Source organism: Anopheles maculipalpis, chromosome 2RL (assembly GCF_943734695.1).
Source record: "Anopheles maculipalpis chromosome 2RL, idAnoMacuDA_375_x, whole genome shotgun sequence".
Taxonomy (NCBI): domain Eukaryota; kingdom Metazoa; phylum Arthropoda; class Insecta; order Diptera; family Culicidae; genus Anopheles; species Anopheles maculipalpis.
Window position 1 is genome coordinate 15169122 of NC_064871.1, and position 20134 is coordinate 15189255.

The 20134-nt window shown below is 42.1% G+C and overlaps 1 protein-coding gene across 1 annotated transcript in view; it reads left to right on the plus strand.

The window, feature by feature from the left end:
* The first annotated feature begins 1998 nt into the window (after nt 1–1998).
* The window catches only part of LOC126556873 (neuroligin-3), a 57924-nt gene continuing 39788 nt past the window's right edge, over nt 1999–20134 (plus strand). Inside the window, exon 1 of the mRNA XM_050212418.1 lies at nt 1999–2263. Within this exon, the coding sequence (XP_050068375.1) occupies nt 2031–2263 (233 nt within the window). The 5' untranslated portion in view covers nt 1999–2030. The remainder of the gene's footprint in view (nt 2264–20134) is intronic.

Consider the following 20134-nt stretch of genomic DNA (forward strand, 5'->3'; position numbering starts at 1 on the left):
CCCCGTGCGACGACAAAAGTTCGACGAATGTCATCGATGCCTCGCTAGTTCGCGTGGAGACCAACAGTAGAGTAGCGCAAACAGTCGTTCAGTCGTGTGTGGAACAAAAACCCACAAACCCGATCGGAGCAGCACAGGAGCAGCCACCTATCGCCTACCATGGCCGAAGGATCATTAAGTATCACTGTTTATGACGGTCGAGACTGATAAATGATACAAACACACATACACACATCGAGGCTGAGGTTTCGCTAGCATCATGTTCAGTGTGGTGGTCCGTTCGTGCAATCAGTTGCCGCTAGAATGACCCATGGATCGTTCGGATTTGAGAAGTGATACGGCCAGCATTGTCTTGTGCACAAGAAGTTTCCTCTGCGCGTGGTGAGCGAGTGTCCGGTTCGGTATCTTATCTGGTGGATCTGTTGACAAAATGGTTGCTACCGTTGTGTACAGCTCAAGACGGCTGCAAGATTATTGCCTGACGATTTGTAGCAATTTCTTTGCCAGTTTGGGGAAAGGGCATGCCGTCAACTGAAAGGTTACTCGGGCTCGAGTGAAGGCACAGTGTGGTTAGTGAGTGTTGGTATGAATCAGTGCTGGGGCAACCGGGTAGCCATCCGATAGGGACCGATTCCGAAACTGCCATTAGGGTCATCCTTTTAGTCGGAAACTTTTTTTCCATTTGCCGCTGCATGGTGGAGCAATCATAACTCTCGGTGCTAATGAGAGACAGCGTGTGAGATGGTATCGTTTGTGGCAAACGCTTTTCTGCGGCAACGACGGAAAAAGAAAGGTGCTTCCTAATGAAGGTACGGTGAATGGTTGTCGTTGGATGGTAACGCTATTGTGCGGTAATCTAGACACAAACAATTCGAAATGGTGTCTAGTAGCTTCCATCTAACGATCCACACAGTTTCCTGGTGTCTGCCGCAAGTGAAACGGCCATCATCAACGATGGCCAACCCAGTGCATCTGCGGTTCAATCGCTTTGCTGCAATTAGTTCTAGTGCACCAATAACGACGAGTCAATAAATTGCAGCCAATTGCTCCGATAGCCATCGTGCCCGGATTCCACATTAAGACCAGCAAAATGCTCTCACTAGCAGGAAGTGTAAAGTACTGCCGCGTGTTCCGGGTGAGGTGTGCTATGCTGCAACGGCAGAGAAAAAGTGTTTTTCGATGAGAAATAGTGACGCCAAAGTGAATAAAAACGCGCTAAACGAGCACGAAGTAGAGCAGGAAACGAGTTAAGTGTGCAAAGCATCGTCATAAAATGTTGTTTTTAATGGCGCACACCGATGGTGCTGCATAGTTGGCGCCATTTTCTCAAGAAAACTGCGCTGCCAAGCCAATCGCCAATCTCGAGTGCAAAGTGCATATTCCTTCGACAGTGAACGCCATTAGCGATCGAGTGGCTGGGTCGTGACAGAGAAGAGAGGGAGAGAGGAAGTGAAAAAAAAAACGATTCCAGGTTCCACCAAACACATTGCGAAGAATTTTAACGATATCCGGAAGTGTCCATGCTGGATGCACCGTTTAAGGAAAAAAAGAGTGAAGATTTGAAGTGCGCAAAACGTCAGCAAAACAGACCAATTCAACACGGATTCAATTGCGATCTCGAGATGTGGGTTCGTCCGGTGAAGACGCGTCAATCGGAAAATGTTAATGCTCTAACGCAAGCTGGGATGAAAACACGATCGCATTCAAAGGAATCGTGGTGGATAATTTGCTCAACCAAGAAGCATCTCATGTTACCTAGCAGTTGAGTTAATGTTTCTACAATAGATAAAAGAACAGTACTGTGGCTACTAACCGTTTGCATCGACAAGGCAAAGAAATAGATTGTGCAACAGTCATTACGATACAACGCCGCTGTAGGAGATCACCGTCCGATTGTAAATAGTTTCAAAGTAGACACGACGAATACAAAAAAAAACATTCATAAATAGTCTAGCTCATAAAAATATACCAAAACAAACCGTAAATTGCACTCACACGCACGCAGTTTGCAAACAGAATATCGGGAAAAAATGGTGTTCGTGAAATTTCAATACTTCTGCATCGTTTTCTTTCTGCTGGTGCGCTTCCTAAACGGTGCCACGATGGATCTGTACAAAAATTCGCGCCTCGGTAACCGGATTGTGCAGACACGGTACGGTCGCCTGCAGGGACTGGTGCTGCCATTGGACGGATACAAATTTCTCAAACCCATCGAAGCGTTCCTCGGTGTCCCGTACGCCACTCCGCCAACTAAAATGAACAGGTAGGTAAATAACGAAAAAAGAATGCTTACTTTAGCCGGGTTTTGTTCGTATAATTGTGCTTGGAAATGGAGCTTTTGAAATGATAACACCTGGTGAGAGATAAATGACCAGGCGTCTCCATTTGTGTGCTGCCCTTTTTACATTGTACTTGAATTGATCATTGCTTAACAGCAAAACGTAAAAGCATAAAATTTATATAAAAGTTTTATGAAATAGAGCAAATTACCTTCAACAGAGTTAAAAAATCATTGTTTATTTTAAAAAATTATTGAAAAATATATAAAAACTTTAGTTTGTTAATTTGAAAAATAAGTAAAACACCCAATTACCAAGATTTAACTTAAATCAATCACACAAGAAACATGAAATAATATGATAATCCCAAAATGAACGCCCAGTTCAGTTGCTCAAAAGCATTCTGGCCTTTTTTTTTTGGGCGGACGTATTTTCCAACTGTGTCGTTTCGGGTGTGCTAGCAATCTTTCATGACACTGTCACTTTTATTTTCCAAACTGTTATTAAATTTAAATAAGCCTCTTTTGCTTTTGCCTACCCGAGAAAAAAAATACCCCGTATTTTCATTTTGACATAGATTGAAAAGGGTTGCGTTACAGCAGCGTGAAGACTTTTTTTTTGGGGCACTTTTTTATTCAGTTTTCACTTGTTTCTTTGAACTTTACGCTATACTATACATCCCATCAAGCATTTTGCGCTGTTGGAGAAGAATGCTATTGTTAGAGGGTTGTTATTTATTTTTTTTTTTTTGGTGCAGATCCCCAACAAAAAGTGATAAATGATGTAATTTATCAATTAACACTACGCACAGCTTTTTTTACTGCTTCAAATACGAAAACTCGACGCTGGAACAAGCTGGAGTGCAATTGACCGCGACATGAGTCGAAAAAGAAGGAATAAATCCAAAACATGCTCCCACATTTTATCCCAATTTTGATACAGAATCTAGAAAGAGAGCGGTTTGATGGTATGTCGAATTGGGGGCCATCTAATAACAACAATTTTAATTAAAAGTTGCGTGAATCTGTCACATAAAAGATTCATTTTATTTCAATTCTCCCTCAAACGATGTTGACTGATTTTAAGAATTAGGGACTCTCTTTATTTTAACAATCATTGCAAATAGTTTGAGCTTGTTAATTAACTTTTATACCGGGAACGTAGTTTGTTTAATAGAACATTTGGTACGTTGAATTAATTCAAAGAAAACTTTATTAAAAAATAACGCTAAGACTGCCTGACATCATGTGGGCAGAATATTATGCATATGACAATTCTAGGAACCATTCTTCAAATGACAGTGCAAAAGTAAGCATCTTTGCTGTGCACACGTAATATTTCTCACACAAACACCTTATAAAATGTTCTTGCAAATGTAAAGCAAAAAAGAGGAAGCAGTTCTCGCAGTCAAGTTTCACTAAGCGTACATTAACAGCAGATGTGAAAGACAAACACAAACTCTAAATAAAAATGTTGTCGATATTTGAATCTTTTTTTTTATTCTTTCCTTACAAATATTTGTAATGAAAATTATTCGTTTGCAGCATGCGTGAAACAAGTTGTCATCCTTTTCTACATTGCAAAGATACACCGAAAAACAACCATCAAGTTACTGCAAAAGTTACAACGCTTGACAAGCCTTTCCCGCTCGGTTGCTCGCCAAAGTTAGCATTCTTCTGCAGTTGTCGAGCATGTTACAAATATAATATTTTACAAAAGTTTAATCCAATCAATGCAGTGCTTGCAGTGCTAATGCCTCCGACCGACGGCACTATAATCATATACCACTGGCAAGTGAATCTTTGTGGTGCAGCTTGTTTGAGGCACCGTTTTGTGGGATTTCCCCAAACACAGAACTTTTCCATTGTCAACCGTAACGTGAACACTTCACTTCAGCCAGCGCAGTGTCCCCCTAGCACACTATACTGGCACGCACATGACTCGTGCTACACTGGTTGACATGTGAAAAGCCAAGACTTTTCTCACGCTAAAACCCGGAAGAAAATTTATTTATAAACTTTGTGCCATGGGACAAGCCATCGGCTACGAGCAGGAACAGAAAAAAAAATCTACAACGTGGATGATGTTGTCGCTTAAAGAATAGATACGTGCGGGTGTTCAGTGTTGCTTAAACTTTCCCTAACATATGTGTACTGTTTCAATCTTGAATCCGATTGCTTTGGCATCGAAAAGTGTAAGCAATGTGAGGAAAGTTGACGATGTGTTTTATATTATGATTGGAAACAGCCTTGGCGTATAACACCACCATTTGGGTAGTGTCGCTTACAATCATGCAAAAGAAGGCACTACAACAAAATTACAATTCAAGATTTTGAATATTTACTTTTATTTTACATGTATCGTGACACAAAGTAATGTATTAAATTAATGAAACTTAATTTTAAATCATCAAACTAAAGTAAGCTACATATGATGGTCATTATGTCATTGAAACCTGATTCAAAATCGACATTTTTTCAATAAAATTGTACACTTTTACCATTTCAAGTAGGTGAAAATGTACTTAAAAATGCCCTAGGTTTTAAAATTCTACTATAAGCCTGAAGGATTTTTTTTTTTGACGGAGCATTAATATTCGTTTCAAGAGTTTATGTATGATGATAACCTGGAGGTAGTAGAGGAGTTCTGTTATCTTGTGGCAATCGTAACTTCGGATAACGATTTCAGAATCGTGGATACAACGGCCTTCATCGTTTGCTTAGGTATAGAAGACTTCACACTGATGTATTGCACACCAATTTGCCCGCAACTCATCCTCCAGATCATCTTTGGTCGTGTGTTCCAGCATGGAGTGTGTAGGAGAAAGATCAATCCTAACAGGATACGATAGATCGAGAACTAGTATCATGCCCAGCGGTGGATTTAGTTCCTCGGAGGCCCTAAGCGGAATGGAAGTTCAGAACCCTATCTCATTGAATCAACTGAACGAGGAAAGATTCTTGTGGAGATCCATTCCTTAGTCCCCCTTATCAGCTCGGGGCACCACGCAATCGCTTACCGTTACATCCGCCACTGCTCTAGCCCCAGTAATAAGGTATTGGACAGCGACACTCAGTACTGCATGAGGTGTCGGATAACACCACTAGTTTGTTGTTTGGATCTGCCTGAGATCGGGTACCTACATAAATGAAAAGCTCCAGCCAGGGATTCAGTATCCTGTGGAACTATAATAAGCTGGCTAAGCTGGCGAGAGAGAGTTTATGTGTAAATATGCACTGTCCAATCATTCCTCTACGTTAGATCGGTTCTATTGTAAATAGTCTCTGGACCATGGAAGCCCATGAAACTGAAAACGCGTAAAAGTACGTTGAACCAATTCTATTCTGTCTATTAAATATTGTTGTGATGTATTTCACGAATATTCTGTCTGTCGGACACTTGTAAAACATAAGGACTTAATACGAAATGAGTCCTTAAAATCTGCGAAAACACGTAACACAAAGCCTAGTGCTTTTCTTAGGTTGGTTAGATGGCAGCATATACCTAAAGCATATCCTTGGATTGGTTTAACATGGTCCATCATACTCTGATTACAGTATAACTTGTGACGTGCATTATTCCCTCGCAAAAAAATCATTACAAAAACCTTATACAATGTTCGTTTGCGAAACGAAAAAGCAAATCACAACCAGCGAAATCGATAAAATATCACATAAAGTAGTTTGGTTGACGATTTAGTGCCACCCCTTTTCGAAACAGGAGGGTGAAGGGGGAGATTGGTAAAGAAAGTAGAAAAAAACAGCACCCGCACACAAAAATGGGCACACACGCGCTCGATGGTGGCACGGAAGGCATGAAATAAAAATATGCCATGTAAAGGCTGGTAGCAAAATGCTGCAAACCGACAACATCACCGATTTGCATTCGCGTTTTTTCGCACAAAACCAGTTTTTACCCCCCCGCACACTCGCTAATCTTCATCCGACAACCCTCCAATGGATCATGGTGCGACTAATGCGAATCAATCGCAGCATTCGTAGCAGCATTGATAAAGCTAATGGAGCACGTTTCTTTTATTTGTCAAACGCACGAACATGGTATCGACATTTTGCGCTACATGGCGGCATATTTCGGGGTTTTTCCTATGAATGTGAAAACACTTTGTATGGGTCACGTTCGCTCACCTTGCATGCATACAATCAGAGTACGGAAAGTGTGTTTTTGTTTTTTTTTCAAACACGACAGTTTTGTGCCTCTGTTTCTGTGTGTGTGTGTGTCACATTTCGTACTACGAGGGCACTTTCAATTTAATGCTTGACAAAATGTCACTTTCCAAATTTGCTGATTGGCACTTATTATTTGGGTTTGTTTCGTGTTTTTTTGCTTGTTTCTGTGGGATGTACACGTTGTACAGGTAAAAACACGATAGAGCAAAACAGCAATGTCAAACTCTATTAACCTTTTTATGTAAGTAATAATACGATCTGAATTATCTGAAAACATCTTCGCAATTTAATCGGGGTTTTTGCTGTCTGTTTGAAACAAAAATGGCAGCATTCGACCACTCACACAATCTCTCGCCGGATAAACAACGTGTACCCGTGCCCGGAAGTGTTCGCAAAAGAAAGTTTCTAAACTTAACGCATTTGCCTCGTTTGCCCATAAACAGTTTGTTGTTATCACAGTTTTGCTAACACAGAAGGAAAAAATAATATCGGTACGTCATGCACCGTGAGCACGCCCGGCAAGAACGGGGCCAGTTTCCGTACGCAGATGCTTTTCGCTCTGCCAAATCAGCGTGGTCTGGTAGGGCTCAAATTATTTCCAATGTTTCCCAGAACGACGACTAGACGTCGGTCATACGCGAAACACTAGGACATTTACGGGCACACGCTATTGCCACGGTCGTTTCGTGGAAAATCAGGCGCCTTCGCTTTCGGACGGTAATGGTTTGCCTGGGACCATTTCTCTTGTTATTCAATTCTGCACGGTTCACTTGGTTTGTTGTGCTTCTTTCGTTTTCTTCCCCTTACGTATGCGCGGAGAAAAATGAATGTTAGAATTTTCGTTTTTTTTGTTCATGCTTCATTCTCGATTCGAAGCATGTAACAAAAATAGCTAACATACTATCGCTATTATCGTGCTGCTGTAGACACTTCCGACAATTGTAGCAGCAAAACGGAGAAACCATTTTCCAGCAAAATACGTACAGCGTGGGCAATAAAAATATGAGCCTTCCCTTTTTGTTTTCGTTCATCGTTTGCGTTGCGCAATTTGTTTCGCACCACTTGCAAGGCAAGTTTTACTAGTGCAATTTTTAACAATTTTCTCAGTGAGTAACACCGAAATTTGAAACATTATGTTGAGCTTGGGCTGGAGCATTCATTTGAACATTTCCACTTTGTAAGGGAAAGAAACAACTCGTGTTTTAACTCGTCTTTCCTTTTTGAAGTAAAATGTGGAAGCATTTGTTCGCTTTCCATCAAAAAACAATATTATCTCATCGATGAAAACCACCTTCAATAGATGCTTTGAGAAAGATTCATGAATTTCGTTTTGTTTGAACCCTCTTACTGTAGGGATGAACGTGCCTGGCTGCCTTGTCCAATTGCTTACATGTACAGATCACACCTTTCTTACTAAAAAAAAAGAAATCCCACGAAAGTCAACTATATCACGTTTGCTCAGTATAAACATTGAAAATTGCGCTTATGCTGGCGTTTCTCGGGGCTCGTGGCTCGTACAATAATATTGATTATACATAGAAATCTGGTTCGAAACAAAAACAAACCATCCCGTTGAATGTAGCAAGCACACAACAAACCAAAGACAGTGCCAAACAGCAGTGCCAGTTTCTGGCGAGTGCTTTGGTTCTAAGTCGCGGTCAAACCTTGGAACCGTTCGAATGCCGCCTATTTCATCGACCGTGAAGCACCCTTAATAGCGATGGCGCCAATGGCTATCGGCAATCACACAAACGAAAGTGGCTAGAGTAAGCCCTAAGTTTTACCAAACACACACACACACACACACACACACACACACACACACACACACACACAATCTCTCAAGCTCACACTCACAAATGGACCCAACATTCTGAGTCAAACAAAGGAAACGGAAAGCACGAGAGAAAGCTAAAGGCTTTTAGCTGAAAAGCTCACCAAGCCGGTGGCTTACTGCGTGAAAAAAAAAGGACCACCGTAATGGTAAACATGGCAAGACCATCGGCGAATGGTATTTCGACGCGACGAAAAAGCATTTAGCCAAGTAATGGTTCCAGCCAGCAGCGCTGGTGTTCCCTCTTCGAGCACAAATTGTACCGGGTTTGCTGTCAGTTTGGCTGATGGCAGGCATTGGCCTTTGTTGGTTTCATTTGAAGTAATTTTTCATTTCGATGGACGGTCGTGCAATTTCTTTCATCAATAACTGCACGAAACTACTGCGGGAAGACGATGGCGCATGAGACTTCACAAGGTCAGCAGCAGCAGCTTGCCGGGCTCGTTGTGACAAATGGCCGTAGTGGATCATTAATTTCATGGAATAAAAACAAGTCTTGGTGAAACACGTTGCAGTCATTTTTTGTCTTCGTTGTTTTTATCATGAGCATTTAGTTTAGCAAAATAATAACGATGAATTACGGAAGTTAAAGCAAAATAGAGGCACGTGATGTTCTGTAAAAGTACGTTTAAATGAATATTTGTAAGAATCACGTATTAGCACCGTATACTAAACAAAGCAAATAAGCAAATTGTAGAGTTACACGGTATTAACAACTTGTAAGTTACACGCCGGTCAAATGGAGGCGCATGGTCTTTTGTAAAAATATATGTTGAAGAATTCTTTTAAGCGTTACGATTTTCTTACAAGCTAACTGTAGAGCTTATCAATTAATAAAAATATAGCCTGTTTTCTGTTTGAAGCTGAAAAATATTTTTGGACATTTATTTATTCATTTATTTATTTATCTTATTATTATGGTTTACCGCCATATTGTCACCTTGGCCTGTGATGACTAACGGGTGGGTAAATATGCTGTAATGCTGATGTATGGATTGCGGCATAAAAAATGTGGAATTAAATTTTTTGTCAGTTTTGGCCAACCCTGAAAACACGCATGCATGAATCTGAAAGTTGTCAGTCGATGAGATGATGGGTTATAATGTTTTGAGCGGAGCCACTTCTAATATGGTGCTAAGAATGGTTAAAACAACAAACCAAATGGTGGGCTTATTTACCAGCGGTTTTTAATTGACAAAAACACTGTTCCACTTTGAAAATGGCCGTAGCGACACAGCTGATGCACAACGCATTGGTCGCCCAAAACAGATTGTTTCGCCAGAAAATGTTACAAAATTCTATCAAATGATTTTGGAAAACCTTAGGGCATTCGAAAGCTTTGCACAAAATGAGTGCCAAAATCGCTTAGAAGCAGCAAAGGGTGGTTTGAGGCTTTTAAACTACAATAAAGCCAAATTTTTATTACGTTATGTTACATAAAAAATTAGCTACGCATTTTCACTCTGTACTTTGCCTTATCCTAGCATGTTTTAAACGCAACTGAGCGTGATGTAAATGATTTGCAAGTGCGATGTCTATTATCGCATGTTAATATAACATTTAAAATTGATTTCACACTCCACACGGGAAACACTTCTTACACACATTTCTATCTCCTACCTTTTTTTTTTTCATTTATTCATTTCACTTCTGTGCATGACTGCCTGGAAACATATTTTGCTAACAAAATCAGAGACAATGCCCATGCATTATTAAAATATTCACGATCAAACATCGCTCTGCAAATAAAGTTCTCTAACTCAATTCGGTGCCTCTTTGCCCAACCCATTGCAGGTAGGTGAAAATCAAACAAACTCACGATTTGTAAAGCCAAAAAAGTGTACCTAGGGAAAAATGGCGGAAAAACCTCCAGCACAGAAACTGTTTCGGGGCTTGGTAAACTTTCTGCCAATCTGCAACGAACCCTACGTGACGAGCGCTGACGGTAATCGAAAACTTGAAGCATTGAAAGGTTTTTTTTTAGTCTCCCCCGTATTGAGTCCGATCCCTGATCCGTCGATTCCATTCGAGTCGGCATGCAATCGATTTAGACCAGTTTTGCAGTGAAGCGGCAAGAGTGAACCTAGCAGAGAAGAATTTTTCCAATGAAGTTAGTTTGAGTTGGTCTGGAAGAGACCGGTTTGGAGGAGCATTTTACGAAAAAAACTCGCTCAAACTTTTCGGCTTAGACCAGTTTATAAATGTTTGTTCTTTTCGACAGCTTTTGTTCGCATTGTGGTAGCGTGTACAAAATTGTGTTTTGTCATGAACAACACACCAGGGAAATTATTAGCATGTTTGCTAACCACACACAACACGTGCTGGTGTTTCATGTACGCTTAACGTTAATTACATTTTCTTCTACGTCAGTACACGCCATACAAGCTTTTATGCAATAAATTATTCAAAGATGCACTCAATGACATCTGCCAAAGTCAGGTAAAAGCTATACCGGTAACCGTTAAACTAAGAAGATAAATCTGTACTATGATTTGCTCTAGGCAATAATGAAAAACATACACCTTCTGTTGAAGTTTTTTAAAAGTTATCAAGCCGAGTCAACTTTTCATTCCGCTGCGCACAAGAAACTAAGACCAAGTTTGCAAAAAGTTTGTTTAAGTTTATTTGTGCTTCATCGTGCTTTCTGGTAAACTGTTCTTTACTTAACTTCTCCTGCAAACAATTTCACTTGCCTAAAATAGAATGGAATCACACAATGCGAGGAAGTCGAAATGATTTTAATTGCGATTAAATCAGGCTGCATTATTGCATTAAAATGACCAGAATTTGATCGCGACTTCAAGTAAATCATTAAATCGCAAACATAAGCTGGTAACAATCGAAAGAAGAAGAACGTCTTTTTACGCTTAACAGATTTCCGGCCAGTAGCTAAATAGAGGCATTAATTATGGCATCATTCACATTAGCATCTTAAAATAATTCAAAGGCAAGATAGCCCAGCATGCTAATCACTCTCCCAATGGAGGCACATTGATCCATTTTATCAATGCAAACCTCCTTATCTGCTTGACTTGCACGATGCTTAAGTACCGCCCTTAAGAAAGATTAAACAAAACAGCAACTAATGTAAGCATGAGTACCGAGGCATTCGTCCACCGTCGCTTCCAAACACCTTCGAACACTGCCCTGAACCAACACTGTCTCGTAGTGGTTCAAAACATAATTAACGTCATGTTTGCACATAAATTAGGACTACTGTGAGCGTGTTTGTAAACATGGCACCATAGCTCGCACAATCGTCCTCATCCCTACCGTCATAAGGTCAGGCGGTGGAAAACCAGGGAAACGCTGGACTGTAAAATAAATTACCATCCGAATCGAACTTCTCAGCATTGTCGATAAATCTCGAAGCGTTCCAGCAGGGAGCTTTGTGTGCTGCGGGACACAACACACTAGCTCTGCACTGCTTGCAGCACACACACACACACAAACACATACACATCCACAAAAACCATAACCACAGTGTGGCGTAAGCCACCGACCGAGAATGTGAGCACGAGTCGGTAACGACCGAACGCCCAAATGATTTCATTCGGAGATACTGTAGAATTAGCAATTATACAGTCAATCCTCGGTTCTTGGTTGTGCGGGCCTCCGAAAATTTCGAATCAGACCAGAGATTCCGCACACAGGAGTACACAGGACCCATGCTAACTTCTAATGTTTGCTACCTCAATATAATGGCATCGGTATGTAAATGCTCTCTGAGCGCGGGTTTTACTACTATCGCTGCGAATGCTTCACAGTAGTTCTTCGAGTTGGTTTCCCCGCATTCCTACCGCAGCTTGGCATGCACGGAAGGATAGGTCGAAAATTATCGCCCCTGTTAAGCTGTGTGACACGCAATCTGCCGTGAACTCGCCGGCGCCCGACTCGAGTTCGAGAAAAGGTCGTCGGTTGGGTTTCGATTTATCGGGGTAGACAGTTCGCGCGTCACAAATGTACGATTGCTACGTGATAGCATCTTTCGCAGCCTAGCACCATGCGTGCAGGACCGTTACAGTTTTCGGGGGTGAACCCATTTTCACGTATTAGGCCAAACGGTCTGTTCGGGATTATTGGCCACAAGGCGTGTTGCCGTTTGCACGCGCAAAAGGAAAGGCGTTAATTTTGAGGAAATAAATTAAAGTTTCATAATCGTACACGGTTTTGCTAGTCGGTTGCGGTGTGGTTCGGTTGGTCGTGAAATGTAATTGCACACATTCCGAGTTGTTTTACTGTTTTTAGTAATGAAAATTTACCGCACAAGAAGGACATTACGAGAAAATTGTTTCACCGAGCTATTTCTTTGAAATATAATAATCACAACCAACATTTGCTTTGTTCTTTTATCTGAAGTTGAATAAAGAAAGTATAAGCTATGAATTTCGTAATTTAAAATCAAATGGAGACGCATGGTCTTTTGTAAAAGTACGTTTAGACGGCTACCTTCAAGCACCGCGAAATAAGCGAATTGTAGTACTAAATCTTACACTTAAAACAAGGGTTTACTTTGTTCTTTTATCTGAAGTTAAGAGGAAATTGTTTCACCTAGTTTGCGCTTGGAAATATTTTTTGGAATTCCTATAAACTTTCTTCGAAGTAATCTCATGACAAGAATTTGATACTTCATGAGACACTAAAATTACACTTGCTGTACATTATCTACACCACCACCGTATATACAGTAAATAATCGAAGCAGTATTGATCCATTCCTGGTTTGAAAGTATTCGAAAGCTTCTACCCAGCTTGCGAAACCTACGAAACAAACTCAAACCATTGCAACCAGCTTAAGCGAAAACTTTGCTCGCAAAAAAGCTACTGGATTAAGCACCACTCAGATGGTAGGTTTTCCTAGCTTTCTCACCAGATCCCTTTACCGCTACACGTAAAGTCAATCCGTGAACCCGTCCTTCGGATGGCGACTTAATCCTTGGTCTTATCGATTTTGAACATCCGCCTGAACATTTACATCTGCAACCGAAATTCCGATGCATGCAAGAGTTTGTCTTAACCCCTCCCCGGAAAAGCACGCACTCACTACCTTGCCGTCCACACGGATGGACTCATTTCAATTAGCAAAGCGAAACGGTAGAAAAAACACCATCTGGTGTGTGATGCTTTACAAAGTAAACCTCGTTTTTTTTTTGGGAAGGTACACTCTACACCTCTAACGCTAGTGAAAAGTTTAACTCGTCAGCAACTTTGTGCTGGAGTGGTATAGAGAAGGGAAAAAAAACCTCTCCCGAAACGAATAAGGTGTGTTTTGCAGCGTTCAGTAAATATCATATCTTTGGATTAGCCCAAACCGTAAGCTGTTGGGGGCTGTCGTACCTTTCCTAGGAAAAAGCTACCACGTAAATGTCCACCCATTTCTAGCACGGTGCTAGTAGTGGAGCAGGTAGTTTTTGCAGCGATTAATAACAACGTCAGCGAACCGCAACGCGCTAAACCCTTCCCTCTCGTACTGAGTGAGTGAGTACGTGAACAACCGAGATTAAGCATAATTTTCACCAAAGTGTTACGGCTGAAAAAAAGAAAGAAAAAACGGACCAAAATGATGCCCTCTCTTTTTCCTCCGCACACGCGCGTGTGTGTCTCCCAGTGTTGGTGGTAGCGGGTTAGTAGTAGGCAACAATGAACCATACTTTTCTCACCTAAATTTGTTCCGCCTCGTAATCATCATTCGGGGGGTTCGCGTCTAGGCATGTCCCGGAACTCATCTAAAAATATTGTACCCAGGTGCAACATTTACCATGATGTACGAGCTCTATGTGTGTGTGTGTGTGTATGTGAGCATGTGCTTTAGTATGCGGGGTCTGTTACAGTTGTTTTACCGCCATAACAAAGATCAAATATATTTTAACCATCCTTTGGTACACCCACAAACGCCTTTTACTACGCTACTCGACGATGGCCCACCGTACCGGGAAGCGTAATCATTTGTTTCCACTTTCAGACCCACCGCACGGTACCTTCGGGAAGCTTTTTAGTCCGTTCGCACAAAGCTCACACATACACACGCACACGCTGTTCTTTCGTTTCAAATTTTGTTTTAAACTTCATCACAACAACCCTTGTAATAACCATCTGCGTATTTCATTACCATCATAGTTCCGGAGAAGAACCGTGTGCTTAACATTTGCCTAGTTTTTGGCTAGTTGACTCCTTGCTATACCGTTGCTGTCTAGCAGAAGTAGGTGGTATTAGGAGAAAATAGGTTTGGCGAAAATTGGCTAACAAACAACGATGCCTCTCCCGGTAACACTATAATGATTAGCTTCATCAGCAGCAGGTGTGCGAGACGTGAAATTATCCTAAACACTCACGAACACGACTGCAAATTGGACTCATTCGGATGAATTCTACGCTCATCACGATCTAATAATATGCATCCGGGTGTGGATGAAAATCACACCTTATCGAATGCTCTTTAGTAGATTGATTTATTGCATGCCTTTGCATAAATTGTTCCCAAGGAAACAAAAATAGATATCACAACGACACTTTATTCTGTCAATGTTCTGATCGATTCATTACACTAAATCAATCCTTTGACGTGATCCGTGTTCCCTGCAACAAAAAGCACCCTTCATTATCGCAACCATACTTCGCACGGCCGCCACTACGGTGTGACTACACCGTAAACCTCATTAAGCAACCAACCTCTTCCCGGTTCCCACATTCGGCTTATCAAAGATTCATCGAAACACTACGCTTCATCAGCCGCCCGCACCGCGGTAGAACGATTTGGTGATTTTCATTCGCCAATCATCATTATTTTACCAACACCACTGAGCACTCACCTCTGCTCGAAAGGCTTCGTCAAGCCGTGTGGCAAACGGCGCTAGTGCTAAGTGAAGCTCAAACCACGGCCACAATGCGCGGTTCCCGAGCACGCTAGGCCTGTGCAATGTGTTCCTGCAATGTAAAACGGTCACATGACACACCAGTGTGACATGCACGGTGTGCGTGTAATCTGGGAACCGTGAATAGAGAGTAGCAAGCATCGTCAAGTTATGTGCCTCGCCGGAAGAGTGGGTGAGCTCACATTACCCCGTCCACGGTGTGATACGTACACCCGGGGTTTTGCTTTGATGCTATCAGAAAATGTGCGCTGTTGAGCTTGATGGTTACCCCCCCCCCCCCCCCCCCCCCCCCCCGGCGGAGGTGCTTTGAGATGAGGAAAAAAAAAAAGACTCTACAACACACCACAAGCTCAAGTTGCATTGTGCGTTGGCATTCCTGGGCTTAACGAAGGAGAAGATAGCCCGTTAGACCGTTACCCAGGATGACACTTTTGATGCGCCCTCGGAAGCAAAGGAAGAATAGTACAGCTAGAGTACTGTGCCAAAAAAGGGGTTCATTACGACATCCCAATGGTACAGCGAAAGAGCAGCGTTTTGCACGCTTTTGTGCTTACACATAATATTTGCTGCAACATAACCCTGACGCGGAATAAATTAGATGCGACTTTTAGTTCGGCTGGTGGATGGATGGATGGTGCCGGTTTCGAAACAACGATGCACTCCAATTGCCTAACATGGCATTAAGGGGTTACGCTAGAAGTTGTCATATACGACAAGTTCTATGAGTGGTCTAGAATTTGAACGACGTTTTTCCATTTCCATGTCAGTCCACGAAGGAAGAAATGCTAATTGATCCAACAACTCACATCGCACAATTTGATTGCACCAGTAACAGATTGTATATTGGGGTTAATGATGACCTAAGCTATGGTTTTATATGACGTTTTGAAGTTGAAATGCTGCCTGCTCTTCACCAACCTGCGTGAAACTTAGATTAGATTCATTTCAAACAAAAAACCAAAAATTAGCCTTGAGTAAATGTAAAAAAATCGTTTGTTTTGACGATTTTTTAGCTGCTTCGGCTAAATGTAAGCATTATACAAATTAAGATAAACTTGATAGCATTTTAGGCAGTTCTTCTCCTTCTTCCTTTTCTTTGTATTGGCTTAACGACCTCTAATTTCATGCCGGCCAATGAAATGGCTAATTGGACTGCCTATTCCACGTAGTTGGATAGTCAATCCTCACTGCGGGGGGACGGTCCGGATGGGATTTGAACCCCCGTCCTGCCGTTTGAAGACCGGTGCCGCTGTTACCTTCACCATCGGGCCGTCCTTAACGATATTACGCAGTTATAGAGTCACACATTGATGACATATAAGGATATTTTCTTTGAGACCAATGATACCACCCATTGGGAATTGTCAGATTTTTAACGACTAAAGCTTTTGCCATTCATTCTCAAATTAATTGAGGGTATGACATTGAGCTTCATGATCATCGTTGAATACCGAAGATCCTATAAGGCTCTTCCAGGTTCCAATGGTGATCCACTGCCTGTCGTAATATCATGCTCTTCAACGAAGCCACCGCTACAGTATAAAACCGAAATCTTCATGATCAGCATGGTTCTCTCGGCTGACATATCTGGCTGAGCGCCTGGACTAGCCTCACACATACCTGTTTCGATGCGAATACGTCCGTGCTGCAGATTGTTGATTTCCACCCAGATCGTCCCTGTTATCGTGCACCATCTGTTTCAACTGTAGCACATCAGGGCTATGATGTTTGCGACGGTCAACTCCTCTAAAACCAGAATGTTCAAGCATCGTCTCGTGGCGATGCACCTCCCATTCTCGCTGCTACTACTATAACAAGAGCTCTCTAGCCGGTACAAAAATTGCTACGAACGACCTGAATCTTGCTTAATTCCAACGTCTCTCGCGAATTCTGCTGGCGTGGTATCGACAGGTTACTCCAACCGGAGTACTTAATTGTACATCAGATTTCATAACTCCTGCGATTAATAATGTTCATTCATAAAGCTTTGGAAAGAGCTGCCTATGTTGAAATCCGTTTTAACCGCTTATTACTGCTCTATTGTTTAACAGAAACCAGTTAATTGTTTTTAGATTTTCATGCTGAAGTAATCATAGACCCCAAAAGATTGGAAACGATTAACATTCGAGAATTGGCCATTAAAGGTTGGCATAAACACTTTTTATTATTGGAGTTAAAGAAACAAAACACTGTGAGGCACGAGACAGACAGAAAAAAAAAATTTGAGCGATGGCAGATGTTTGGTCGTGTTTTACAGGTTTCCACAAAACACCTTCGTACGACATCATCCGTTTGTTCTTGTCGTTTGTCGTGTGCGTTGAGCAGTGCTTGCTAATGCCCGCGAAAAGCTTTCTAGCTGTCTAGTTTTTTGTGAGCTATAGGAATCAAAACATGACAGCATTTTATTAGTTTCAAGCTATAACTGACACGATTCCGTTTTCACACACAATCTGACAATCTGACAATCATACACTGCTTATCAACTTTCGGGCAACAAACAGAACACATGGATGAGTCCTGCACGAGGACAAATTCAAATGTTACAAATACAATAAAAATCGGTCGTAGTGTACGTATTCGTTGAAAGCGAATTGCAATGAATTCACGATATCAAGCCTGTTTTCATTGCGCAACAACTGCCTCGAAATTCACGCTCTTCTACCATCGAGCCCAAAGGCCTCGCTTTGCGTGCGATGAAATGTACTACAGCATTTAGCACAATTGAATGGCGAAACTCTCTGGACGATACCGTGGTCCCAGTGCGAACCTTGCCAGCCTGCCTCCCGGTTCAATAACCGGTATGATCTGTGAATGGAATGCAAAATCAGACACACGATATTGCGGCACGGGCCGTCCACCGAAACGGTTTCTATTCTGCCAAACACAACAAAAACGGACCCGGCGATCGTGCTCGCCAATACTTTAGCGCCGTATACATGCAGCACCAGTGTCCAGTGACCGTTCGTGTCAGGGCGAGATTCATTGGTATATCGCGAACCACCAGAGAGCCATCAAACGTTGTGGTTCCATAATTGATGCGCATCCTTTCTCTATTCCTATCGAATGTCGGAGATTTGAGGGGGTTTTCAACATTTTTGCTAGCGTCATTACGCTAGCAGGCGTACATACGTGCGAGTTTTTCTTCGGTGGTGTTTTCGAGAGTTTTCTTGTGTTCTTGTCCTCGTATAACGCACCCCCAAACGTCCGTAAGGTCAACGACGATTTATTTCCCGTTCGGACAGTAGGGGTTGGTCCCAATTTCCCTGATCTAATCGGCAGAATATCAAAGTCAGAAAGGGCCAACACACTGTGCAAGAAAGTGCCGGCAAAGTGGTAAAGAAAAACAACCCACCTTGCCGGAAGCGTTCGGTTCCGGTGAGCACGTGCCGGACACAATCACGTCCAAAGACGCGCACTGACGAAATGGGGCCTGCGAAAGCAGCAGCAACCAACAAAAGCTGCCCATTAAAATTTCTTCACGTTTGGAATAAATTTTCATTAGACACACTTACACAACGGTCGTAATCACGTTCCCTGCGCAGTGCTTTACGTGTAAAGAACAGAAAGTAGCGAAACATTTAAAGTGCTAGAAGAGATGTGTATTTGTTTTGAAAATAAATCACCCCCAATGTTTTCATATCCCCAGCCTCACACATGCAATCACACTCAATCATGTGTGAGAGAGAGTGTGTTTGTGTGTGAAACAGTGTCAACGATCATTTCTTGTCCTGAATTTAAATACATTTCACCTGACTGTCGTGTGTCATTTAGATGAATACCTGTCGTGAGTACACACACAAACACATACGGAAAACGCAAGAAAAGAACATGCCAAAGAACACGCCTTGTGGGACGGGAAAGTGTGCTCAATAGATTATTCCACTTAGCTTTCTGCAGTGACGAGTAACATCCACAAAGACATAAAGCAATCCTCGGAAGCTCAAGAGCGAATGTCAATTTTACACAGTTCATCGTGCAGCGTCTGAGCATTCCGGGAACTCGCTGAAAATTAACATAAAAAAGCACACACATACACACACATACAAACACACAGTGTTCAGCATCCTTTAAAAATTGCGTTGAACGTAGCGGGTAAGTGTGTTCATGCACGGCTTGGCCCACGCTCCAATTCATTCAAGGTTAGAGAGCTATCTACATCCATTCGCTGCCTCATCCACCAATATAGGAGCTCTACCTTGTGACCTCGTTTGAATATTCACACAGTATAGGAATTCCTCCGTCTCTATCTTCTGTCCAATCTCTTATGTTCTCTCCTAGAACCGCGCTACTTCTCGCCCTACATGCAGCAAGCTTTAGCCTACAACTGTTGGGCACAAAGCAAAAGCAAAGCAAGAGAGGAAGCAAAGAAAAACACACACACGAAACCTGAATGCGCTTCATCCACCATGCCGGCGGAATGCTTTTGGGTGCGCGTTGCGGCATCTATGCACCGCAAACTTTTCATTCATTTGGACGAACGCTTTTGTTCGTCAGTTTTTGCCCCTGCACTCGGCCCAACCAGCATTCTAAAAAGAAGCAACACCCAACTGCACCAAAATGCACCGGCTCTCTCCTACCGCATGCTAGTTAGATGGTTTGCGGTGCGTCAGAACCGAGAACCGAGGAGGTGTGCCATCTTTTGTTTCATCGTTGTTTTTTTTTTTGCCATTCATCCCGCACTGCAATGGCTGTCGCACGAGAGTACTTTTTGCTGTTAGCGTGCTTTTGTCGCCGGTATTATTTTGCTTCTTACAGCAACAAAAAACACCAAGGCCAACACCTTACCGGTGGCCAATGCGAAGTAAACCAGTTGCTGCCGCATATGTGTGTGTTTTATGTGCATGTGTAGTGGATTAATTAGTGAAAGGAGATGAGTCGTTGTTATTGAAAAGTAAAAATAAAAACAAAAACTGTGCCAGTGCAGTACGCTGCTAAATAGTAAACATTTCTCATTACTACAAGC